The sequence below is a fragment of the Coregonus clupeaformis genome, chromosome 19, assembly GCF_020615455.1.
Source record: "Coregonus clupeaformis isolate EN_2021a chromosome 19, ASM2061545v1, whole genome shotgun sequence".
Lineage (NCBI taxonomy): Eukaryota > Metazoa > Chordata > Actinopteri > Salmoniformes > Salmonidae > Coregonus > Coregonus clupeaformis.
Window position 1 is genome coordinate 25,494,022 of NC_059210.1, and position 27,024 is coordinate 25,521,045.

The 27,024-nt window shown below is 44.7% G+C and overlaps 1 protein-coding gene across 2 annotated transcripts in view; it reads left to right on the top strand.

Annotated features, from left to right (window-relative positions):
* Nucleotides 1-22,175, top strand: part of zcchc14 (zinc finger, CCHC domain containing 14) — a 31,838-nt gene extending 9,663 nt beyond the window's left edge. Inside the window, exons 3-13 of one of the 2 annotated variants that reach the window (XM_041837205.1) lie at nucleotides 4,433-4,503; nucleotides 4,628-4,699; nucleotides 4,904-4,989; nucleotides 5,456-5,553; nucleotides 6,152-6,188; nucleotides 7,584-7,872; nucleotides 8,344-8,432; nucleotides 10,942-11,066; nucleotides 19,374-19,529; nucleotides 19,630-20,778; nucleotides 20,915-22,175. In XM_041837205.1, coding sequence (XP_041693139.1) covers nucleotides 4,433-4,503; nucleotides 4,628-4,699; nucleotides 4,904-4,989; nucleotides 5,456-5,553; nucleotides 6,152-6,188; nucleotides 7,584-7,872; nucleotides 8,344-8,432; nucleotides 10,942-11,066; nucleotides 19,374-19,529; nucleotides 19,630-20,778; nucleotides 20,915-20,970 — 2,228 coding nt within the window. In that variant the 3' untranslated portion in view covers nucleotides 20,971-22,175. The remainder of the gene's footprint in view (nucleotides 1-4,432; nucleotides 4,504-4,627; nucleotides 4,700-4,903; nucleotides 4,990-5,455; nucleotides 5,554-6,151; nucleotides 6,189-7,583; nucleotides 7,873-8,343; nucleotides 8,433-10,941; nucleotides 11,067-19,373; nucleotides 19,530-19,629; nucleotides 20,779-20,914) is intronic. The other variant, XM_041837206.1, reaches the window with a different exon arrangement.
* Nucleotides 22,176-27,024: the final 4,849 nt, after the last annotated feature.

The window sequence follows — 27,024 nt, forward strand, 5'->3', positions numbered from 1 at the left end:
TCCAAATAAAAATCCATTTTAAATTACAGGTTGTAATGCAACAAAATAGGAAAAACGCCAAGGGGGATGAATCATTTTGCAAGGCACTGTAATTGACATATTGAAAAGAAGGAAGCCTGTACAGAATATAAATATTCCAAAACATGCATCCTGTTTGCAACAAGGCACTGAAGTAATACTGCAAAAAATGTGTCAAAGCAATTAACTTTTTGTCCTGAATACGAAGTGTTATGTTTTGGGCAAATCCAATACAACACACTATTGAGTACCACTCTCCATATTTTCAAGCATAGTGGTAGCTGCATCTTGTTATGGGTATGCTAGTAATCGTTAAGGATTTTTACAGGATAAAAAAGAAACGGAATGGAGCTAAGCACAGGCAAAATCCTAGAGGCAAACCTATTTCAGTCTGCTTTCCACCAGACACTGGGAGATGAATACACCTTTCAGCAGGAGAATAGCCTGAAACACAAGGCCAAATCTACATAGGAGTTGCTTACCAAGAAGACAGTGGATGTTCCTGAGTGACCGAGTTACAGTTTGAATTTGTTTAAAAGTCTATGGCAAGATCTGAAAATGATTGACTAGCAATCATCATCAACCTATTGAAGAAATGTTTAAAATAATAATGGGAAAATGTCGCACAATCCAGGTGTGGAAAGCTCTTAGAGACTTACCCAGAAAGACTCAGCTGTAATCGCTGCCAAAGGTTATTCTAACATGTTTTGACTCAGAGGGTTGAATACTTATGTAATCAAGATGCACTACATGACCAAAGGTATGTGGACACCTGCTCGTCAAACATCTCATTCCAAAATCATGGCCATTAATATGGAGTTGGTCCCCCCTTTGCTGCTATAACAGCCTCCACTCCTCTGGGAGTGCTTTCCACTAGATGTTGGAACATTGCTGCAGGGACTTGCTTCCATTCAGCCACAAGCATTAGTGAGGTCGGGCACTGATGTTGAGCGATTAGGCCTGGCTCGCAGTCTGCCTTCCAATTCATCCCAAAGGTGTTCGATGGGGTTGAAGTCAGGGCTCTGTGCAGGCCAGTGAAGTCCACACCTCTGTGCAGGCTCTGTGCAGTCCACACCGATCTCGACAAACCATTTCTGTATGGACCTCGCTTTGTGCACGGGGGCATTGTCATACTGAAACAGGAAAGGGCCTTCCCCAAACTGTTGCCACAAAGTTGGAAGCACAGAATCGTCTGGAATGTCATTGTATGCTGTAACGTTAAGATTTCCCTTCACTGGAACAAAACGGCTTAGCCCGAACCATGAAAAACAGCCCCAGACCATTATTCTTCCTCCACTAAACTTTACAGTTGGCACTTGCATTTGGGCAGGTAGCATTCTCCTGGCATCCACCAAACCCAGATTTGTTCGTCGGACTGCCAGAGGGTGAAGCCTGATTCATCACTCCAGAGAATGCATTTCCACTGCTCCAGAGTCCAATGGCGGTGAGGTTTACACCACTCCAGCCTATGCTTGGCATTGCGCATGGTGATCTTAGGTGTGTGTGCGGCTGTACGGCCATAGAAACCCGTTTCATGAAGCTCCCGACAAACAGTTATTGTGCTGACATTGCTTCCAGAGGCAGTTTGGAACTCGTTAGTGAGTGTTTCAACCGAGGACAGACAATTTTTACACGCTACGTGCTTCAGCACTCGGTGGTCACGTTCTGTGAGCTTGTGTGGCCTACCACTTTGCGGCTGAGCCGTTGTTGCTCCTAGACGTTTCCTCTTCACAGTTGATTGGGGCAGCTCTAGCAGGGCAGAAATGTGACGAACTGACTTGTTGGAAAGGTGGCATCCTATGACGGTACCACGTTGAAAGTCACTGAGCTCTTCAGTATGGGCCAATGTTTGTCTATGGAGATTGCATGGCTGTGTGCTTGATTTTATACACCTGTCAGCAACGGTGTGGCTGAAATAGCCGAATCCACTAATTTGAAGGCGTGTCCACATACTTTTCTACAGTGCATTCGTAAAGAATTCAGAACCCTTGACTTTTTCCACATTTTGTTATGTTACAGCCTTATTCTAAAATTGATTAAATTGTTTTTTTTCTCCTAATCAATCTACACACAATACCCCATAATGACAAAGCAAAAATAGGCTTTTCAAAAATATTGCAAATGTATATTTAACGGAAATATCACATTTACATAAGTATTCACACCCTTTACTCAGTACTTTGTTGAAGCACCTTTACAGCCTCGAGTCTTCTTGGGTATGACGCTACAAGCTTGGCACAACTGTACTTGGGGAGTTCCTCCCATTTTTCTCTGCAGATCCTCGCATGCTCTGTCAGGTTGGACGGGGAGCGTCACTGCACAGCTATTTTCAGCTCTCTCCAGTGGCTGGCCCACTCAAGTACATTCAGTGACTTGTCCCGAAGCCACTCCTGCGTTGTCTTGGCTATGTACTTAGGGTCGTTGTCCTGTTGGAAGGGCTGAGACCAGCCACCCAGACAGCTGATGAAACTAGGTTTGCACAATCGAAGAATTTCTGCACAAGCTGTCAGAAACCTGCATGCTTGGCGTCCTAACCAGGGTCTTGACATGACTGCAGTTCGGCGTCGTAACCGACTTCAATGGGCAAATGCTCGCCTTCGATGGCCACTGGCATGCTGGAGAAGTGTGCTCTTCACGGTTGAATCCGGTTTCAACTGTACCGGGCGAGCGGTTTGCTGATGTCAACGTTGTGAACAGAGTGCCCCATGGTGGGGATGGGGTTATGGTAGGGCAGGCATAAGCTACTGACAACGAACACAATTGCATTTTATCAATGGCAATTTCAATGCACAGAGATACCGTGACGACATCCTGAGGCCCATTGTCGTGCCATTAATTCGCTGCCATCACCTCATGTTTCAGCATGATAATGCATGGCCCCATGTCGCAAGGATCTGTACACAATTCCTGGAAGCTGTAAATGTCCCAGTTCTTCCATGGGCTGCATACTCATCAGATGTGTCACCCATTGAGAATGTTTGGGATGCTCTGGATCGATGTGTATGACCGCGTGTTCCAGTTCCTGCCAATATCCAGCAACTTCACACAGCCATTGAAGAGGAGTGGGACAACATTCCACAGGCCACAATCAACAGCCTGATCAACTCTATGCAAAGGAGATGTGTCACGCTGCATGAGGCAAATGGTGGTCACTCCAGATACTGACTGGTTTTCTGATCCATGCTCCTACATTTTTTTTTTAAAGGTGTCTGTGACCAACAGATGCATATCTGTTTTCCCAGTCATGTTACATCCATAGATTAGGGCCTAATAAATGTATTTCAATTGACTGATTTCCTTATATGAACTGTAACTCAGTAAAAGCTGGATCCCTTCTAGCCATGACTGCAGGAGTGGGAGCTCACACAGGAAGAGAGAATTCAGGCCAGACAGCATGACATAGTTCCTCTTCTGTCTCTCACTCACATCACATTCACTTTCCCCACTTACTCACTCACCTGACTCTTTTACACACACTGTTCCTACTCTCTTTCACTTACACCGCACGCACCGCACGCACCGCACGCGCGCACACACACACACACACACACACAGTGAAAGTAATGAAGTTTTAGCCTTTAGTAAAGCAGTTTAGCCTTACGGTGAGGCCTAAAAGCTTTCTGCTACTCAGAACACTTCAGATTAGTTCACACTCCTGGCCTGAGACTGAGAGCTAAACCACTGGGTAAGAACAGTGGCGGGAGGTTTTTCACAATATTTCCACATTTCTGATCCACTCAGATAGGGCACTTTCAGTACAGAGCTTCATTCAGCTAGCTAGTGCCTCTCCCATTGCTAATACACACCGGAGGAAGTGCTGAGTCTGCAAGGTATATTTAACAAACAGGCCTGTGTGTATGTGTGTGCTCTACTGTATGTGGGTTTATGAGTGTTGTGTATGTGATTTCAGAGGGTTTGTGTGTGTGTGTGTGTGTTCTCTGAATCTCCGATACGGAGTTCAGCCAAATGTTTCAAAATGTCACTGGCAGGATCCCTAAAATGTGCCACTAGTCCAGACATAAATCTAGATCATCCTCCTGTCGCTGTTTCTCTCCATGGCTCTCTTTCTCTCTACCTTGTTTCTCTATCTGTATTTTGCCTCTAGTCTCGCTGTCCTCCTCTGTTCTCCAGTTTAAAGTGTTTGTGTTTAAATAAACACCAGGTGATATCATTCCCTGGGATTTTCTCTATGAATTCAGATATTTCATTTAGTTACATACATTTGGTGCCAAAAGAACAGTCACGACAGTAGATCTAATAGGAGCATTAAGAACTACATTTTCATCTAGCATGCTTTTCCCATAATCTAGCATGGTAGAAAAATATGAGACACCAAGCAATGACGTACTTGGTGTTCTTTGTTTGCTAAACGATAATGTCAGATAATCCAAACAATGATTTCTATTTTTTTCAGTGAACATAGAGAGGATAGAGCTGAGTGGAGTGACTCACAAGGGGGAGAAACCAAGTGAATATATGCTAGAGGTGGGTATGCGCACGCACGCACACACAGCCCCACTCACGCAGGAACACACAAGTTCCAGTATGTACTGTATGTTAGTTATTGTATGCTGTTGCCCTGTCTACTCACACTCTCCTTATCCCACAGGTCACATGGTCAGACTCTTCTGTTTCCACTGTGAGCAGGAATCACCAGGAGGTGCTGAACTTTCTCTCCCAGGTAAGAAAGTGGCTGAAGCACAGAGAGGGGACAGAACGCTAGTGTCTCTTATTGGCTGTTCTGCTAACTAGCAGCAACCTTTTTTCAGGTTAGGATTTACAGTATTTGAAGTGATGAAAAAACCTGTCTTTATTTCCATTGTACCCATCTGCCGTCTGATGGATAGTGATGTGAAGATCAATATCTATTTTGTGTTTCTCCCAGGTCTCCCAGCTTTTCCCTGATGAAGGTCTAGAGAAGTTCCTGCTTCAGTCCCCTGGCCTTCATCAGGCCCCTGAGCTGGACCCCAGGTAAGGTCCATCAGCATTGTGTCACTGACCAAGGTAGACCACCTGAATATGTTCACTTGATAACAGTGGTGCATAGTTAATACTGTATGTGTTGTGATATATAGGCCTCCTGTAGCTCAGTTGGTAGAGCATGGCGCTTGCAACGCCAGGGTTGTGGGTTTGATTCCCACGGGGGGCCCGTATGGAAAATGTATGCACTCACTAACTGTAAGTCGCTCTGGATAAGAGCGTCTGCTAAATGACTAAAATGTAATATATATTATTTTCATGCTGTATATGTATGATAATGAGTAACAACCAAGTAGTTACTGTAATTGAGAAAACAACCCATGTTGTTTTAATGTTGTTTTTGACCTAGTTCTTGGTGTTACTGTCAAAGACAAGAGATAAGGAGGGAATTAATCATATCAAGCATTGAATGTAACATTATCTCATATGTTTGCCCTTTAACCCTCTGCCTGTACAGGTGCCTGACAATGCTTCCAGCCCACATTCTCAAACACTACCAAGTTAAACTCTTCTTCAGCACTGCCACCACCGCCCCCTCCTTCCCCCCCACTGCAGGTAAGACTCCTGTCCTAACCCTACTAGTGTTCATGGGATGTATATGTTCCCCCTCTCTAGTTGGCGGAGAGTAGGGGCACTTCATCTCTGGGGTTTGAGGGGTGTTGGGGGAGGGTTTCTATTTTAGATTTGTGTGGGAATTTGGACTAGCATGTTTGTGTTGGTAGGCCTGGTGAATGGTGACCTCATCCTAGAGTTATTTATAATTCCGTCCCCCCAGGCAGGGCAGTGGCAGTAGGAGAGACCTGAATGTCTGTCTGACTGTGTCTGGAGCAGCTAGACTTTCGCCCCTTGGCTGATATTATGAGACCCTTGGGATGCAGTGGAATAAAAATCTATCTTACTCCACTGTAATGTGGTACCACAGGCCCCAGTGACATGCTGAAATATCACACTGCTCTCAAATTAAACTGGACAAACTGGCGACCCTCAGCTGATATTTCGTTCCTAACTTGTAAAGAGGTCAAGAAGTCAATAGACAATAGACGAGATTCAAAAATGTGTTTTGCGTACAGTATATAGCCATTCATAGAGTATGCTTATTTAGAGGTTGTTGAATATGTGACTGACTGATCTATGTTTCTTTCTTGTGCTACAGGTATTGGGTGCTTGCTTCAATACAGAGGAGCCAACAGGTGGGCTCCCGTCTTTAACACTCAACATACACTATATATACAAAAGTATGGAGACACCCCTTCAAATGAGTGGATTTGGCTATTTCAGCCACACCCGTTGCTGACAGGTGTATAAAATCGAGCACACAGCCATGCAATCTCCATAGACAAACATTGGCAGTAGAATGGCCTTACTGAAGAGCTCAGTGACTTTCAACGTGGCACCGTCAAAGGATGCCACCTTTCCAACAAGTCAGTTTGTCAAATTTCTGCCCTGCTAGAGCTGCCCCGGTCAACTGTAAGTGCTGTTATTGTGAAGTGGAAACGTCTAGGACCAACAACGGTTCAGCTGCGAAGTGGTAGGCCACACAAGCTCACAGAACGGGACCGCCGAGTGCTGAAACGCATAGCGCGTCAAAATCGTCTGTCCTCGGTTGCAGCACTCACTACCGAGTTCCGAACTTCCTCTGGAAGCAACGTCAGCACAAGAACTGTTAGTTGGGAGCTTCATGAAGTGGGTTTCCATGGCTGAGCAGCCGCACACAAGCCTAAGATCAACGTCCTTAGACTCTGGAGCAGTGGAAACACGTTCTCTGGAGTGATTAATCATGCTTCATCATCTGGCAGTCCGACGGACGAATCTGGGTTTGGCGGATGCCAGGAGAACGCCACCTGCCCCAATGCATAGTGCCAACTGTAAAGTTTGGTGAAGGAGGAATAATGGTCTGGGGCTGTTTTTCATGATTCGGGCTAGGCCCCTTAGTTCCAGCGAAGGGAAATCTTAATGCTACTGCATATGATTACATTCTAGACGATTCTGTGCATCCAACTTTGTGGCAACAGTTTGGGGAAGGTCCTTTCCTGTTTCAGCATGATAATACCTCCGTGCACAAAGCGAGGTCCATACAGAAATGGTTTGTCCAGATCGGTGTGGAAGAACTTGACTGGCCTGCACAGAGGCCTGACCTCAACCCTATCGAACACCTTTGGGATGAATTGGAACGCCGACTGCGAGCCAGGCCTAATTGCCCAACATCTGTGCCCAACCTCACTAATGCTCTTGTGGCTGAATGGAAGCAAATCCCTGCAGCAATGTTCCAACATCTAGTGGAAAGCCTTCTCATTGCGTGGAGGCTGTTATAGCAGCAAAGGGGGGACCAACTCCATATTAATGCCCATGATTTTGGAATGAGATGTTCGACGAGCATGTGTCCACATACTTTTGGTCATGTTGTGTACTCTTTCACTAAGTCTGATATAGGCTGTTGCTGCCAATCCAAATCTGCAAACTGTATAATGATCTTAATATCTGAATTACATTATTTCCATCGTTTGCAATATATTTATCTTTTCCCTATTTTCCTTCCATGTTTCCACTCCTCTTTCACCCCCCCCGCCCTCCTCTCCTCCTCTCAGGGCTGTATGTGGTGTAGCCAGTATCCAGACAGTCATGAGCGTTCACAACTCCATTCAGCCTTGCTCTCCAACCCAGCTGCCCCCTCTGCCCCCCCAGGGCACTGTGCCCATCCTTCCCCCTGGTGGGGTGGGGGTAGCAGGGGGGGACAACGCGCCCCCTCCCGGCTACCTCCAGAACCCTGGTCCTCCACTGCAGAGCAGCCCAGAACAGAACGGCATCCTGGACTGGCTGAGGAAACTACGCCTGCACAAGTACTACCCAGTGTTCAAGCAGCTGACCATGGAGGAGGTGGGTGAGCTCTGAGGAAGGAGTGAGTCTCTCATTGGTGGGTTTAGGTTACAGTGGATGAGTGGCATTTAAGACACCTATGGAGCTGTAGAGATGAGGATATAACTAAAAGTGGCTTTGTTTTGGCTTGGAAATGGGGTGTATGCAGGGAAAGCTCAGATTCAGAAAACGTTAATGTCCTCAAAGAGGGATTAATTTTGCAGCAATCACAATACAGACAAAATCACATATTAAAAAACAACATCAAAACAGCAAAGGATATTTACAAGCAAGTAGGCTGGACAAGTGCAATATAAATTATAAAATGTCAGAATAAGGCTACATGTCAGAGGCTAGATGTCTGTTATTACAAAGCCCCAACAGTAGACATTAGAATAGATCAAACAACAGTTGCTGTCTTCCCCTATCAGTCACATTCTTCTCCCTAGTAGTCCCTAGCTGTGCTCTTAAAATGTCTCTCCTTTCCCACAGTTCCTTGGACTCACAGAGGAGGATCTGAACAAGTATGACCTCACCCAGGGAGCCAAGAAGAAGCTGAAGACGCAGCTGGAACTGCAGAAGTAAGTCTGAACCCTGAACCCAGACCCCTCATCAAGCCCTCTGTCCCCCAGCCCCATAAAAGCAGTGACGTGCCCATTCCAACATACTCATGTGTAGACACATGTAGTTCAGAGGGTTATGAGATGGATGGATGGATGGGTAGAAGGATGGATGGATAGATAGATAGATAGATCCTGTGTAGCTCAGTTGGTAGAGCATGGCGCTTGCAACGCCAGGATTGTGGGTTCGATTCCCACGGGGGACCAGTATGAAAAAATGTATGCACTCACTAACTGTAAGTTGCTCTGGATAAGAGCTTCTGCTAAATGACTAAAATGATAGATAGATAGATAGATAGATACTCTATTTACAACTAATGTTTCATCATTTTATTATTTAGATAGTCATACTTCATAGTTGGTGTAGCATTTGTAAAAGGTGCGTCTGTTGTTTGTTTATTTTATTAAACATTAACACAGGAGATTGATCAATTATGTTTTTGTGCGAGGGAATATGTAAGGAATAATCAACAAGAGGCTATGCGTTCTATGGAAAATAATGAACGACACACCCTAGTGGAGTGGAACTAACCTTCCACGGAGTTGCGCTAGCGGAGTGGATAACCTTCCACAGAGTTGCATTATTTTCCAGAGAGCCATGAGTTGATTATCCCTTTTATACCATGGCTATAATTTAATACATTCCCCGCTAGATATGTGTTCATTTGCCTCTAGAATTGTCTTCAACATCCACTGAAGTAGCTAGCAAGTTTACTAGATAGACAGTAGTTGCCTTAGTAACCAAACAAACAGGCTTGCTAGTTTAGCTAACCAAACCATCAGTCCTAGCTTGCTATTATGAAAATCTAATTCAACAATGCCAATAATGTTTTCAATTCGACTTTTGCTTTCAAAAGCAGCTCAAACATAGAACATGTAAGAATGAACTATAGCCATTGAATTCTACCATGCAAATATACCGTGCGTTATAGGGAAATAATGAATGCTCTAGAATGCCCTTCAAGGCAATCAGAAACGAGTATTCAACAATGCGATATAGGGCTATGAGTTCTTTGGAAAGTGGAAGGTGTGTTCCAAGACGCGCTAGCGGAGTGGAACTGACATTCCACAGAGTTGCATTATTTTCCAGAGAACGCATAGAGCCCCATGTTGATTATCCCTTTTACACCATGGCTATAATTTAACACATTTGCAACTCGAAATGTGTTCATTTGCCGGTAGAAATGTGTTCAACATTCACTGAAGTAGCTAGCAAGTTTACTAGATAGCAACAGTAGTTGCTGTGGTAACCAAACAAACAGACTTGCTAGTTTAGCTAACCAAACCATCAGTCCTAGCTTACTATTATGAAAATCTAATTCAACAATACTAATACTGTTTTCAATTTGACTTTTGCTTTCAAAAGCAGCTCAAACAAAACATGTAAAAATGAACTATAGCCATTGAATTGTACCGTGCAAATATACAGTGCGTTATAGGGAAATAATGCAAGCTCTAGAATACCCTTCAAGCCAGAAATTAGTATACAACAAACCCTTACAACAAACCCTAACTGCAGTCGACTGTGGTATTTTGGACGCAGTAATTGCAGAATAACTGCAGTGGACTGCAGTTGAACTGCAGTTATACTGCACTGTAACTGCAGGTACACTGCAACATTACTGCATTAAAATAAACTGTTATTTTGGACGCAGTATTTGCAGCATACTGCAGTTTTACTGCACTCTAATTGCAATCTTTTTTTGTAAGGGATGCAATGGTATAAAGATTAATAATGGTAATTTGGTTGTCAATGGTTAACTAGCATTCCGGTGGGGTAGATTGGTTAGTCCAGATAAGTTGTACCTTAAGGGAAGATGGAAAGAATAAACCGCATGGAAAACCCAGTCACCTGTTGTAGCGTAGGAATGGTACTGAGAGAGAACACTATCACTTTGCCTGTTTCCACAGCTAATATCAGCATGTTTCCATTAGCCAGGTTTAGCCAGGTACGACCATGTGCATTGGTGACAGGAAGTGGAAAGTTCCTCAGGTGCTTTTCCATAGATCTGTCTGATTATCAGTGAGCTTAATGGGAGCTTATTCGGGATCACTCATTACACTGTCAAGTCGGGTTTTTACTCCACCTGGCGAAATAGCTAAATTAACACTTTTTTCCCTAGCAATATAACATGGTGAGTTGTCAAAATCGTGCATGTGTCATATGTCCTCCTCCGTGTACTGTATTTGTAAGAGTACTGACTCAAAAGTTGTTTAAAAAAAAATCTAGCAATTCTCTGTACCATTCATGGCACTGGTGTTCATCTCAAATGACTATTCCTCACACAACTTGTTGCTGGTGTGTAGGTGAAACAGAGGATGTTGATGCTGTGCTTTTGTAATCTTGACGGCTAGACTAGAGCACCCTCTAGGATTTCAATAGTGCTATTGTCACCAGATTATACTGTGGCTGTCTGCTATGTAGAGATGACAAAGATGTTTCTGTGATGACTGACTGTGTTCCTGTCAGTAGGGAGAAGATGGAGAAGAGGTATATGTTGTCCCAGTTCCCTGTGTCCTGCAGTGGCATTGCCAGGGTTACTCCATCCAGCCACATAGTCCCAGTGGCACACGTCCACTCCAGTAGCAACACAGGTATGCAACTCATCTGACAGAGGTTATACTTTCAATACAAGTAAACTTGACATTTGGAATACAGGTTACACAGAAATGATCTGTACTCTGTTAGCATGTAGACTACACATTAATTAACATAGGCAATCCCTCAACATGTACACCAGAGGAGGCTGGTGGGGGGATATTTAGGAGGATCGGCCCATTTTAATGGCTGTAATGGGATAAACGGAACGGAGTCAAACGTGTGGTTTCCATATGTTTGTGTTTGATACCGTTCCAATTATTCCATTCCAGCCATTACAATGAGCCCGACCTCCTATATCTTCTCCCACCAGCCTCCTCTGATGTACACCTTCTCAACATTACCCTTACAACATACTGCAGGTAACCTACTACAGTTGAAGTCGGAAGTTTACATACACTTACAGTGGGGAAAAAAAAGTATTTAGTCAGCCACCAATTGTGCAAGTTCTCCCACTTAAAAAGATGAGAGAGGCCTGTAATTTTCATCATAGGTACACGTCAACTATGACAGACAAAATTAGAAGAAAAAAATCCAGAACATCACATTGTAGGATTTTTAATGAATTTATTTGCAAATTATGGTGGAAAATAAGTATTTGGTCAATAACAAAAGTTTCTCAATACTTTGTTATATACATTACATTTACATTTACATTTTAGTCATTTAGCAGACGCTCTTATCCAGAGCGACTTACAGGAGCAATTAGGGTTAAGTGCCTTGCTCAAGGGCACATTTACGTCATTTAGCAGACGCTCTTATCCAGAGCGACTACAAATTGGTGCATTCACCCTATAGCCAGTGGGATAACCACTTTACAATTATACTTTTTTTTTTTTTTTTTTGGGGGGTAGAAGGATTACTTTATCCTATCCCAGGTGTTCCTTAAAGAGGTGGGGTTTCAAATGTCTCCGGAAGGTGGTGAGTGACTCCGCTGTCCTGGCGTCGTGAGGGAGCTTGTTCCACCATTGGGGTGCCAGAGCAGCGAACAGCTTTGACTGGGCTGAGCGGGAACTATGCTTCCGCAGAGGAAGGGAGCCAGCAGGCCAGAGGTGGATGAACGCAATGCCCTCGCCTGGGTGTAGGGACTGATCAGAGCCTGAAGGTACGGAGGTGCCGTTCCCCTCACTGCTCCATAGGCAAGCACCATGGTCTTGTAACGGATGCGAGCTTCAACTGGAAGCCAGTGGAGTGTGCGGAGGAGGGGGGTGACGTGAGAGAACTTGGGAAGGTTGAACACCAGACGGGCTGCGGCATTCTGGATGAGTTGTAGGGGTTTAATGGCACAGGCAGGGAGCCCAGCCAACAGCGAGTTGCAGTAATCCAGATGGGAGATGACAAGTGCCTGGATTAGGACCTGTGCCGCTTCCTGTGTAAGGCAGGGTCGTACTCTCCGAATGTTGTAGAGCATGAACCTGCAGGATCGGGTCACCGCCTTGATGTTGGCGGAGAACGACAGGGTGTTGTCCAGGGTCACGCCAAGGCTCTTCGCACTCTGGGAGGAGGACACAACGGAGTTGTCAACCGTGATGGCGAGATCATGGAACGGGCAGTCCTTCCCGGGAGGAAGAGCAGCTCCGTCTTGCCAGGGTTCAGCTTGAGGTGGTGATCCGTCATCCATACTGATATGTCGGCCAGACATGCAGAGATGCGATTCACCACCTGGTTATCAGAAGGGGGAAAGGAGAAGATTAGTTGTGTATCGTCAGCGTAGCAATGATAGGAGAGGCCATGTGAGGATATGACAGAGCCAAGTGACTTGGTGTATAGGGAGAAAAGGAGAGGGCCTAGAACTGAGCCCTGGGGGACACCAGTGGTGAGAGCACGTGGTGTGGAGACAGCTTCTCGCCACGCCACTTGGTAGGAGCGACCGGTCAGGTAGGACGCAATCCAGGAGTGAGCCGCGCCGGAGATGCCCAGCTCGGAGAGGGTGGAGAGGAGGATCTGATGGTTCACTGTATCAAAGGCAGCAGACAGGTCTAGAAGGACAAGAGCAGAGGAGAGAGAGTTAGCTTTAGCAGTGCGGAGAGCCTCCGTGACACAGAAAAGATTAGTCTCAGTTGAATGACCAGTCCTGAAACCTGACTGGTTTGGATCAAGAAGGTCATTCTGAGAGAGATAGCAAGAGAGTTGGCTAAAGACGGCACGCTCAATAGTTTTGGAAAGAAAAGAAAGAAGGGATACTGGTCTGTAGTTGTTGACATCAGTGGGATCGAGTGTTGGTTTTTTGAGAAGGGGTGCAACTCTCGCTCTCGAAGACGGAAGGGACATGGCCAGCGGTCAAGGATGAGTTGATCAGCGAGGTGAGGTAGGGGAGAAGGTCACCGGAGATGGTCTGGAGAAGAGACGGGGGGATGGGGTCAAGCGGGCAGGTTGTTGGGCGGCCTGCAGTCACTAGTCGCAAGATTTTATCTGGAGAGAGAGGGGAGAAAGAAGTCAAAGCATAGGGTAGGGCAGTGTGAGCAGGACCAGCAGTGTCATTAGACTTAACAAACGAGGATCGGATGGCGTCAACCTTCTTTTCAAAGTGGTTGACAAAGTCATCCAGGGAGGGGAGGGGAGGGGAGGGGAGGGGGGGGAGGATTCAGCAGTGAGGAGAATGTGGCAAAGAGCTTCCTAGGGTTAGAGGCAGATGCTTGGAATTTAGAGTGGTAGAAAGTGGCCTTAGCAGCAGAAACAGATGAAGAAAATGTAGAGAGGAGGGAGTGAAAAGATGCCAGGTCGGCAGGGAGTTTAGTTTTCTTCCATTTCCGCTCAGCTGCCCGGAGCTCTGTTCTGTGAGCTCACAATGAGTCATCAAGCCACAGAGCTGGAGGGGAGGACCGAGCCGGCCGGGAGGATAGGGGACACAGGGAGTCAAAGGATGCAGAAAGGGAGGAGAGGAGGGTTGAGGAGGCAGAATCAGGAGATTGGAGGGAGAAGGATTGAGCAGAGGGAAGAGATGATAGGATGGAAGAGGAGAGAGTAGTGGGAGAGAGAGAGCGAAGGTTGCGGCGGCGCGTTACCATCTGTGTAGGGGCAGAGTGAGTAGTGTTGGAGGAGAGCGAGAGAGAAAAGGATACAAAGTAGTAGTCGGAGACATGGAGGGGAGTTGCAGTGAGATGAGTAGAAGAGCAACATCTAGTAAAGATGAAGTCAAGCGTATTGCCTGCCTTGTGAGTGGGGGGGGATGGTGAGAGGGTGAGGTCAAAAGAGGAGAGGAGTGGAAAGAAGGAGGCAGAGAGAAATGAGTCAAATGTAGACGTGGGGAGGTTGAAATCCCCCAAGACTGTGAAGGGTGAGCCATCCTCAGGAAAGGAACTTATCAAGGCGTCAAGCTCATTGATGAACTCTCCAAGGGAACCTGGAGGGCGATAGATGACAAGGATATTAAGCTTAAATGGGCTAGTGACTGTGACAGCGTGGAATTCAAATGAGGAGATAGACAGATGGGTTAGGGGAAAAATTGAGAATGACCACTTGGGAGAGATGAGGATTCCTGTGCCACCACCCCTCTGACCAGATGCTCTCGGGGTATGTGAGAACACATGGTCAGACGAGGAGAGAGCAGTAGGAGTAGCAGTGTTTTCAGTGGTAATCCATGTTTCCGTCAGTGCCAGGAAGTCGAGGGACTGGAGGGTGGCATAGGCTGGGATGAAGTCAGCCTTGTTGGCGGCAGAACGGCAGTTCCAGAGGCTGCCTGAGACCTGGAACTCCAGGTGTGTGGTGCGTGCAGGGACCACCAGGTTAGAGAGGCAGCAGCCACGCGGTGTGAGGCGTTTGTGTAGCCTGTGCGGAGAGGAGAGAACAGGGATAGGCAGAGGCATAGTTGACAGGCTGCAGCAGATGGCTACAATAATGCAGAGGAGATCGGGATGAAATGAACTAAACATCAGGGAAAGGAGAGAGCAGGCCTCCCTCACCAAAAAAAAAAATATATATAACTCTCCCAACTTCCACCTCAGAAACTATAATTGTTTCACTGAACCACCCGAGTAAAACTCTCCCAACTTCCACTTTAGAAATTAGAATTGTTGTAAACTACAGCAGACTGTTATCAGTAGCTGTAATTAAGTACAGCAGCTACCAACCACCTAACGTTAATGCCTCGGATGAGGTTAGAAAAACAGCTGAATGGTAGCAGCTAGCTGGCTCAATCACAGGTACTCTTAAGCATGAAATAACATTGGAAACAATTAACCATAGTTGCAAAAAGTTACCAGTAGCTACCCGCTAGCTAGCTAGCTTTCTTGGTCCAAGTAGTGGGTAGGCTAGCCTCGTGCTTCGCCGAGTCCGCCGAATACAGTCCTTACCTACAATAATTACCTACAATAACCTTCAATAACTACCTGAGTAAGCTACCTATAATACCAAACTACAATACCTACCTACAATCTAAATACATGGTTTAAGCTTAACTCAACACCATATAAGAAGCCAAGCTTACCTTTCATAACGCAGCAACGATTAAACGTTGGGTAGCTAGCACAAAGATATTGTATTTAGCTACCACAGCCTGCTGGTAGTGTTGGCTGGCTAGCAATGGCTACTGTGTTGACTTTGTTTGAAAAACGGCGTCGCTGCGAACGAATGTAGCTGGCTAAAAGGATATTGTTTTTAGTTGCAACCGTTGCTAATAGCAACTCGCCAGCTAATCCAGGAGGTGAGTTAGCTAGCTAGCTTCGTGCTACATCCGGCACCGCCGAATACAAAAGTAACCTACAATAACTACACAACAGCTACCCACAACAGCCCACGATGCCTACCTATACTACTTAATAATATACAGCCCACGATGCCTACCTATAGTACCTAACTACAATCTAAATACATAGTTTAAGCCTTACTCGACAAAGCCCAAGCTATGTATAAAGCCAAACTGGCAGACTGCAATCAGTAGCCGAAATTAAGTACAGCAGCTACCAACCACCTAACGTTAATGATAATGAGGTTAGAAAAACAGCTGAAGGTGGCAGCTAGCTGGCTCAATTACAGGTACTCTTAAGCGTGAAATAACATTGGAAACAGCTAACCACAGTTGCTAAAAGTTACCGGTAGCTACCCGCTAGCTAGCTAGCTTTGTTGGTCCAAGTAGTGGGTAGGCTAGCCTCGTGCTTCGCCGGAGTCCGCCGAATACAGTCCTTACCTACAATAATTACCTACAATAACCTTCAATAACTACCTGAGTAAACTACCTATAATACCTAACTACAATACCTACCTACAATCTAAATACATGGTTTAAGCTTTACTCAACACCATATAAGAAGCCAAGCTTACCTCCTGCTAGAGAAAACACAACCTCTCCCGTCAGTAGTGTTGGCAATGACACAGGTCAAACGTTTTCTGTAAGTCTTCACAAGGTTCACACACTGTTGCTGGTATTTTGGCCCATTCCTCTATGCAGATCTCCTCTAGAGCAGTGATGTTTTGGGGCTGTCGCTGGGCAACACAGACTTTCAACTCCCTCCAAAGATTTTCTATGGGGTTGAGATCTGGAGACTGGCTAGGCCACTCCAGGACCTTGAAATGCTTCTTACGAAGCCACTCCTTCGTTGCCCGGGCGGTGTGTTTGGGATCATTGTCATGCTGAAAGACCCAGCCACGTTTCATCTTCAATGCCCTTGCTGATGGAAGGAGGTTTTCACTCAAAATCTCACGATACATGGCCCCATTCATTCTTTCCTTTACACGGATCAGTCGTCCTGGTCCCTTTGCAGAAAAACAGCCCCAAAGCATGATGTTTCCACCCCCATGCTTCACAGTAGGTATGGTGTTCTTTGGATGCAACTCAGCATTCTTTGTCCTCCAAACACGACGAGGTTGAGTTTTTACCAAAAAGTTCTATTTTGGTTTCATCTGACCATATGACATTCTCCCAATCCTCTTCTGGATCATCCAAATGCACTCTAGCAAACTTCAGACGGGCCTGGACATGTACTGGCTTAAGCAGGGGGACACGTCTGGCACTGCAGGATTTGAGTCCCTGGCGGCGTAGTGTGTTACTGATGGTAGGCTTTGTTACTTTGGTCCCAGCTCTCTGCAGGTCATTCACTAGGTCCCCCCGTGTGGTTCTGGGATTTTTGCTCACCGTTCTTGTGATAATTTTGACCCCACGGGGTGAGATCTTGCGTGGAGCCCCAGATCGAGGGAGATTATCAGTGGTCTTGTATGTCTTCCATTTCCTAATAATTGCTCCCACAGTTGATTTCTTCAAACCAAGCTGCTTACCTATTGCAGATTCAGTCTTCCCAGCCTGGTGCAGGTCTACAATTTTGTTTCTGGTGTCCTTTGACAGCTCTTTGGTCTTGGCCATAGTGGAGTTTGGAGTGTGACTGTTTGAGGTTGTGGACAGGTGTCTTTTATACTGATAACAAGTTCAAACAGGTGCCATTAATACAGGTAACGAGTGGAGGACAGAGGAGCCTCTTAAAGAAGAAGTTACAGGTCTGTGAGAGCCAGAAATCTTGCTTGTTTGTAGGTGACCAAATACTTATTTTCCACCATAATTTGCAAATAAATTCATTAAAAATCCTACAATGTGATTTTCTGGATTTTTTTTCCTCAATTTGTCTGTCATAGTTGACGTGTACCTATGATGAAAATTACAGGCGCCTCTCATCTTTGTAAGTGGGAGAACTTGCACAATTGGTGGCTGACTAAATACTTTTTTTCCCCCACTGTAGGTTGGAGTCATTAAAACTCGTTTTTCAACCACTCCACAAATTTCTTGGTAACAAACTATAGTTTTGGCAAGTTGGTTAGGATATCTACTTTGTGCATGACACAAGTAATTTTCAAACAATTGTTTACAGACAGATGATTTCACTTATAATTCACTGTATCACAATTCCAGTGGGTCAGAGGTTTACATACACTAAGTTGACTGTGCCTTTAAACAGCTTGGAAAATTCCAGAAAATGATGTCATGGCTTTAGAAGCTTCTGATAGGCTAATTGACATCATTTGAGTCAATTGGAGGTGTACCTGTGGATGTATTTCAAGGCCTACCTTCAAACTCAGTGCCTCTTTGCTTGACATCATGGGAAAAATCAAAAGAAATCAGCCAAGACCTCAGAAAAAAATGGTAGACCTCCACAAGTCTGGTTCATCCTTGGGAGCAATTTCCAAAAGCCTGAAGGTACCACGTTCATCTGTACAAACAACAGTACGCAAGTATAAACACCATGGGACCACGCAGCCGTCATACCGCTCAGGAAGGAGACGCGTTCTGTCTCCTATAGATGAACGTACTTTGGTGCGAAAAGTGCAAATCAATCCCAGAACAACAGCAAAGGACCTTGTGAAGATGCTGGAGGAACCAGGTACAAAAGTATCTATATCCACAGTAAAACGACTCCTATATCGACATAACCTGAAAGGCCGCTCAGCAAGGAAGAAGCCACTGCTCCAAAACCGCCATAAAAAAGCCAGACTCCGGTTTGCAACTGCACATGGGGATAAAGATCGTACTTTTTGGAGAAATGTCCTCTGGTCTGATGAAACAAAAATAGAACTGCTTGGCCATAATGACCATCGTTATGTTTGGAGGAAAAAGGGGAATGCTTGCAAGCCGAAGAACACCATCCCAACCGTGAAGCACAGGGATGGCAGCATCATGCTGTGGGGGTGCTTTGCTGCAGGAGGGACTGGTGCGCTTCACAAAATAGATGGCATCATGAGGAAGGAAAATTATGTGGATATATTGAAGCAACATCTCAAGACATCAGTCAGGAAATTAAAGCTTGGTCGCAAATGGGTCTTCCAAATGGACAATGACCCCAAGCATACTTCCAAAGTTGTGGCAAAATGACTTAAGGACAACAAAGTCAAGTAATTGGAGTGGCCATCACAAAGCCTTGACCTCAATTCTATAGAAAAATGTGTGGGCAGAACTGAAAAAGCGTGTGCGAGCAAGGAGGCCTACAAACCTGACTCAGTCAGAAGGAATGGGCCAAAATTCACCCAACATATTGTGTGGAAGCTTGTGGAAGGCTACCCGAAACGTTTGACCCAAGTTAAACAATTTAAAGGCAATGCTACCAAATACTAATTGAGCGTATGTAAACTTCTGACCCACTGGGAATGTGATGAAAGAAATAAAAGCTTAAATAAATCATTCTTTCTACTACTATTCTAACATTTCACATTCTTAAAATAAAGTGGTGATCCTAACTGACCTAAGACAGGGAATTTTTACTAGGATTAAATGTCAGGAATTGTGAAAAACTGAGTTTAAATGTATTTGGCTAAAGTGTATGTAAACTTCCGACTTCAACTGTATATACACCTTCAGCTTCATTGATCACAGTTTCTTTGTTTAGAGCTGTGTGTGGAGGTAGAGACTGGCGTGCACCCTCTTGCCCGGGACAGCAGCTCCTCTTCAGGGTATTCCAGCGCCCCCTCCAGCCCCATGACCCCTCACTCTCTGTCTCTGTCCCGGGAAGGGGCCTTTGACAGGGCCAAGGAGCCACACAGACGTGAGTACCTTCCTCAGCAGTTATGCTAACTGAAATGGTCTTTAATAAGTGGGTATATCACTGATAACATTTTGTTCTATGTCATCCTGTCCCTATCCAGGTATGGAGTCAGGACTAGACCTAGGAGAGAAGGACAGGACTTATGTTCTCCTAAACCCCACCGTTACAACAGGGCCTAGTCGGCCCACTGCTCAGGTTCTTCCCGTGCAGAATGATCCTACTCCCTGCCCCTCCCACATGAGCCTCCCTCCTCCCTCCCTAAACCTACAGTCATCAGGATGCATCCTGGGTTCCCCCCGTAATCCCCGGCTACCTCCCCTCTGCCCTGACGAGCGGGCCAAACCCCTGGGTTCAGGTGTAGCTGTTGGGGTGCGACTGGAGAGCGTGTTCCCTGGCCTGAGTGTGGACAGTATGGGGTCCCCTCCCCTCCATCAGGACTCTGCCGGGCCACGGGGGCCCTCTGGGGTCACCGTGCTGCGCCCCCCTCCAGTCTTGATGGTGGAGACCAGCTCCGCCCTCACCACAACCTCCAACACCCTGCACCACGTCTCACACCCCCCTCTACACCTGCAGGTGTCCCCCTCCCTATGGCGTGCTGGACACTACCCCTACCCCTCCTCTTCTGCCTCTTCCTCCTCTCCCGCCGCCAAGTTAGCATTTCCGTCTGTGAGTGGCGTTCGCATGGGAACTACGAGCAGTGTTCCCATGGCAGCGGTGCCAGGCAACACCTACTGTGTGAGCAGTAGTGCTGCTGTCCAACCCAGCTCCAGTCCCACATCCACAGAGACCAGCAGCTACGCTGTCACCTCTGGCTCCACCCCCAGCTCCTCTGTCTGCGTCTGCAGCTCTTGTGGCTGCAGTGGGAACTGTGGCTCCTACGGGGCTCTCCCGGCCAGCTACGCAGGGTACTTCCAGCACCCCTTCTCAGGGACGTCAGTGTTCACCCTGGGGCCCATGCTTCACCTCAGTCCCCTGCTGGCTGGGAGCAGTACTGCCACCCCCTTCCCCTACCCCCTGGTGGCACCGCCCCTCTACAACAACAGCATGTCTCACAGCCATGACACCCAGGGGCTGGTCCTGCCCCCCATGCAGGGCTTCCTGGGGGCCGGTGCCAACCTGCACCAGCCTCATGGGGTGGTGGGGAACGGAGGGCACAAGAAGCCAGGGAGCCTGTCCTGCTACAACTGTGGGGTCACCGGCCATCGGGCACCGGAATGCAAGCAGCCACCCATGGACGCTGCTCAACAAGGTATAACATAGAAACCTTACAGCTACTAAAATAGATATTGTAATTCCATGATTGAAAATACATATGTTTAATATCTGCAGAAACCTCTTGGGGAATTTGATATGTTTAGCTCCATTGGTATTTTGTTTTTTTGCAGGCACGTTCCGGCTGAAGTATGCTCCCAAATCAGACAGCCAGGACTCTGGGGACTAAGAACAAGAAACTCCTGTGACCTGTGACCTCTGTGCACATCAGCACCTTATGCTCCTCCTGATGGAGGAGTCCCTTTCATTTAGGTGACTCTTTGAATCTTTGAACACTCTTTGATGATTGGTGAATGAATGGTAGGCAGAGGCCACTTAACTCAACTGATGGAAGTCAAAGCATAGAGTCGGTTTGGAAGGTGCTATTAACCCCAGTCCATCTGTAACATATGATTTTGATCATACCAAATACAAGAGATGGTCAGGTCTAAACCCTGAGGCCAGGGTATACAGTATTTTCGAATGGGAAATGATTTAGCTGTACAAAACCCAAAGTTGAAAATATTATACAATACTCCTCACACTACTTGGTACACACCTCAGCCTCACTCAGTTCTCTGGTCAAACTCCACAGATCTACACCTTTCATAACAACTCATGTAGTATGCAAAGATGTCCTTTTAAGTCGCTCTGGAGATGACAGTGGGATGTATCTGAGAGGATGTTGAAGTGTGAATGTAAAGACTTTACAGTATAAGATGACTGCCAAATAATGCACATTGACTGACTGACTGACAGAGCAGGTCTGTGAGAAACACAGAGGAAGAGAAACAAGTGCTTTATTCTACACATTATTCACTGGCCCTATACAGTGCAGGTATTAATGGTGAAAGAATGATGCAAGCATTCTTAGTTTAGATTTTAAGATGTCATTGATATTTGTGTTGTTTAATCATTTAGAAGTTTAGAAGTTGGAGCAGTCTAATTGTATAACCACTGCCTGAAATGTGTGTATGTTTTAATTGTATGTATAATGTTATGTAAATTAGATTTTGTCATGTTTTATAATAGTTGGATTTTATGTGATGAGGTGGTGATATGTAAGAGGATCCTTTTTGAGAAAGATTTGATATTGAATGTCAGTGAATGTGTCCTTGAGTTGCCACCATGGTGTGGCATGTGAAAGCACTTTTATGAGACCGGCTGGTCCCAGTCCATTGGATGTGAGTGTGACATGAGGACAGTAGTCCTCAAGGATGGACAAGTTATTGTTTTTTTGTGTTGCACTGGAGTGTTCCTAGCCAGGTCTGGAGGACACAATTCAGTCATAAGGGACATTTCGTTGAAAATGATCTTTATATACCAAATCAAATCAAACTTTATTTGTCATATGCGCCGAATACAACCTTACCGTGAAATGCTTACTTACAAGCCCTTAACCAACAATGCAGTTCAAGAAAGAGTTAAGAAAATATTTTCCAAATAAACTCAAGTAAAAAATTATAAAAAGTAATACAATAACAATATACAGGGGGTACCGGTACCGAATCAATGTGTGGGAGTACAGGTTAGTCGAGGTAATTTGTACATGTAGGTACCAATAAACACTAGCACCGATTGCTTCAAATTGGTCATTGAAGAGCAACTGCACTTCCTATTTTGGCCTCATTTTAGATTTGGTTCATTAAGAAATGCTAGGGGCCATGACTGAATTTAAACTGAGTTGGTTTTGGGGTGTGGTTTGATGTGGGTGTCTTTTGTGTGTGTTCGCAGGTGAGAAGAATTAGCCAAATTATTTCGCCAATTAGCTTCAGCTGCGACCTCGGCAAAGTTTGTTTGACTTTGGATAGCCTATTTCCTGGGCTAGTTAGGGACCGTCAATAAATGACACAATGTAAATGAAACAATATTTTCATGTTGCACAACTTTTAGTTCTCATTAAATGCTTTCAATATTTGTATATGAATTTCTACAATTTATAGTTGGTTTGACGTTTTAAGTCATTGAAATTTGGAGATATTGGAATTTTTACATATTGTCCCATGTATACAGTGAGGGGAAAAAAGTATTTGATCCCCTGCTGATTTTGTACGTTTGATCATTTCTTTGTCATTGGGCAGTCTATAATTTTAATGGTAGGTTTATTTGAACAGTGAGATACAGAATAACAACAAAAAAATCCAGAAAAACGCATGTCAAAAATGTTATAAATTGATTTGCATTTTAATGAGGGAAATAAGTATTTGACCCCCTCTCAATCAGGAAGATTTCTGGCTCCCAGGTGTCTTTTATACAGATAACAAGCTGAGATTAGGAGCACACTCTTAAAGGGAGTGCTCCTAATCTCAGCTTGTTACCTGTATAAAAGACACCTGTCCACAGAAGCAATCAATCAATCAGATTCCAAACTCTCCACCATGGCCAAGACCAAAGAGCTCTCCAAGGAAGTCAGGGACAAGATTGTAGACCTACACAAGGCTGGAATGGGCTACAAAACCATCGCCAAGCAGCTTGGTGAGAAGGTGACAACAGTTGGTGTGATTATTCGCAAATGGAAGAAACACAAAAGTACTGTCAATCTCCTTCGGCCTGGGGCTCCATGCAAGATCTCACCTCGTGGAGTTGCAATGATCATGAGAACAGTGAGGAATCAGCCCAGAACTACACGGGAGGATCTTGTCAATGATCTCAAGGCAGCTGGGACCATAGTCACCAAGAAAACAATTGGTAACACACTACGCCGTGAAGGACTGACATCCTGCAGCGCCCGCAAGGTCCCCCTGCTCAAGAAAGCACATATACAGGGCCGTCTGAAGTTTGCCAATGAACATCTGAATGATTCAGAAGAGAACTGGGTGAAATTGTTGTGGTCAGATGAGACCATAATGGAGCTCTTTGGCATCAACTCAACTCGCCGTGCTTGGAGGAGGAGGAATGCTGCCTATGACCCCAAGAACACCATCCCCACCGTCAAACATGGAGGTGGAAACATTATGCTTTGGGGGTGTTTTTCTGCTAAGGGGACAGGACAACTTCACCGCATCAAAGGGATGATGGACGGGGCCATGTACTGTCAAATCTTGGGTGAGAACCTCCTTCCCTCAGCCAGGGCATTGAAAATGGGTCGTGGATGGGTATTCCAGCATGACAATGACCCAAAACACACGGCCAAGGCAACAAAGGAGTGGCTCAAGAAGAAGCACATTAAGGTCCTGCAGTGGCCTAGCCAGTCTCCAGACCTTAATCCCATAGAAAATCTGTGGAGGGAGCTGAACGTTCGAGTTGCCAAACGTCAGCCTCGAAACCTTAATGACTTGGAGAAGATCTGCAAAGAGGAGTTGAATAAAATCCCTCCTGAGATGTGTGCAAACCTGGTGGCCAACTACAAGAAACGTCTGACCTCTGTGATTGCCAACAAGGGTTTTGCCACCAAGTACTAAGTAATTTTTTGCAGAGGGGTCAAATACTTATTTCCCTCATTAAAATGCAAATCAATTTATAACATTTTTGACATTCGTTTTTCTGGATTTTTGTTGTTGTTATTCTGTCTCTCACTGTTCAAATAAACCTACCATTAAAATTATAGACTGATCATGTCTTTGTCAGTGGGCAAACGTACAAAATCAGCAGGGGATCAAATACTTTTTTCCCTCACTGTATTGTGTAATTTACAGATGCTCCATAACTAGCCCCATAGGGATATCCAAAGTCAACCCAAATTTACCACAGGCATTACGATTGGGTCGCGTGCAGCTCCACTCTGGATTGATGATTACTTGTGTGCTGTGGGCACGTGGGCAGGATTGAAGCAAACCCAACCTTCATTTACGTTGTGATGCAGTCACGACCACAAGACTTACAAAACTCTGTTTTGGACGAGACTGACTTTATGACCAAAATTATCCTATTTCATAGTCAATTTTGACAGTATAATAAATGTTTCTGACTCATATCGATGCCACAGGCTGTTTTCTAAATGAGAAGGTGTTTTTTAGGGGCAGTTGCTCTTTAAGACTTTGACAAAATCAGGATCCCTTTGGTTGAAACAGGAAACAGATTTACAGTAGTTCTATTCAGATGGATGTGATATCTGGTCTGAGGACTGAAGATTAAAGAATTGTATCTGACTATCTGTACAGTATTGCATGCTAGGGAATGTTGTATTTAGTATAAAAAGTGTCAAAGTTTGGTGGTCAAATCTTTTTACCACATCCATACTGTCTATTTCTCAAGGGAGTAATAGCTTACAGTGGGCACATTACTGTAACAGTACACCACATACAGAACTAGCATGCACCACGGTCACAGAGCAGACATGATTCTCTGGTGGTGCATTTGTTTTTACATTGTTCTGTAACATTGTGCCTAATGAATACACCCTGGTTCATGCTGCAAACATGTTGTGTAAACCACCAACTGTCTTCATTATATAATTCAAATGAAAAAGAGTGAAATGATTGACCATTGGAAATCATGTTTGTGCACTAAGCTGTGCTTCCTGGATGCCTTAGCAACCCTGCATGGTACAATCATTTACTAAAGAAAATGTATGGCCATAATAAAATGATACCATATTTTTGATTCTGGAACTGTTTCGCCTTACTTGGTACCAATGAGATTGTTGTCAAACATACATGACACCCCCCTGTCCCAAAGACAAATATTATTAGCTGGTATTATTTGAATGTAACATAGCTATCTTCTTAGTCAATAGCTATATATATGTTGCTTGCTCTCAAGTAAACATTTTGTGCATTTAAAAGGTGTTTTAAAACATTTGGTTTTATTTTGAAGCAGATTTGAGCTTGAAGGGCAAATCACTTGTTCATTTTTATGTACGATTTTTGTATTGTATGGTGTAGTGTGTTAAGAATTGTTTGTTTTATATACTGCATCAAAAACATTGTAAAATACATTAAAATGTTTTCTGATTTCATGGCAACATTTGTGTTTCTCTGTGATCAGTATTTTATCTAATTCTAACATCAGGATAGGAGTTCTAGATGGGGAATACACACCACCTTTACATAGTTTTGGTTTGTTTTATTCATAAAATACCAACAAATACAATAAAAGGTTGTGTAATATTGCTGTGAATATGAAGAATGAGAGCGGCAAACAGTGGAGCATGCAGAGGAACATTGGGCTGATAAAACTGCACAATTCCTCTGTTATTAAACCCTCAATCAAACTGATCATAGAATTATTCTTATTCATTACACACACACGTATAGCATATGGACATTTGTACAAGGAAGTAACATCACATTAAATAAAAACAAAAGAAAGAAAGATTAACTGCCAAAAACGCTGAGATAAAAAGGTATCTAACATTTAAGCAGTTGAGAGGACAGCGAGAGGGAAAAGCACAACAGTCAGTACACATTATAAAGGCGTAAATAACCCTCTATTAAACAAATTGAATATTCTAAAAGCGTGATACCACCCAGGGACGAGTACTGTTCGGAGCCCTAGGGCAGGTCTAGGAGGGGGAGGGATGGACAGTTGGTTGGTGGACAGACCCGGCCGTGATGCCCGCCCAGTCCAAAACAACCACCAACCCCACACCTTACTTCTGACATCAGCATTATCCCACATCAGTGACCCTTTCACACACGTGCAATTCGATCATCATGCTGTACACGGAGGCAAATTTCTTATTACAATCATCATAGCAGGTTTTCGGTAGCATTTTTTAAAAAAATTAACCAGGAGTCCCTCACATCTCTTCTATGTGGAGATGTTTCCAACAAAGCGCGGGAAAATAAAAAATCATTAGAAAAAGGACCTTCTTTTTTTATTTTTAGGAGCAAAGTAAAATAATCTCTGAACCCACAACCCTTATCAAGTAGCTCAACTGAGCAACAGAGGGGGAGGGGAACTGCTAAACTGAACAAACATGAACATGTTAGCCTTAAAAACTTGTGTAAATATAATGAAGCCTATATTTGGCCTAGAATATTCAACCAAGTTGCTAAAGGAAAGTCTAAAGAGGATTAAGATTATTGGCCTGAGTCACCAATTATAGGAGACTTTTAACACATGATGAAACATGTTCTTGTGGAAGTAATATGTCCCATGTCAGTCAAAATGGATTTAACGCTTTAACTAAACTGTTAGCAAATTCCTTAGCAGCTGTTGTTGTGATTGAAGCTTCTTCCAAAAGACTGAGCTCATTCAAGTTTAGCAAACCCAACAAGTGGAAAATAAAATTTGGAGATTTCTGTATACCTGAACTCAACCATGATGGACTCAAGCAGGGATTTAAGCTGTAGCTCAGTTG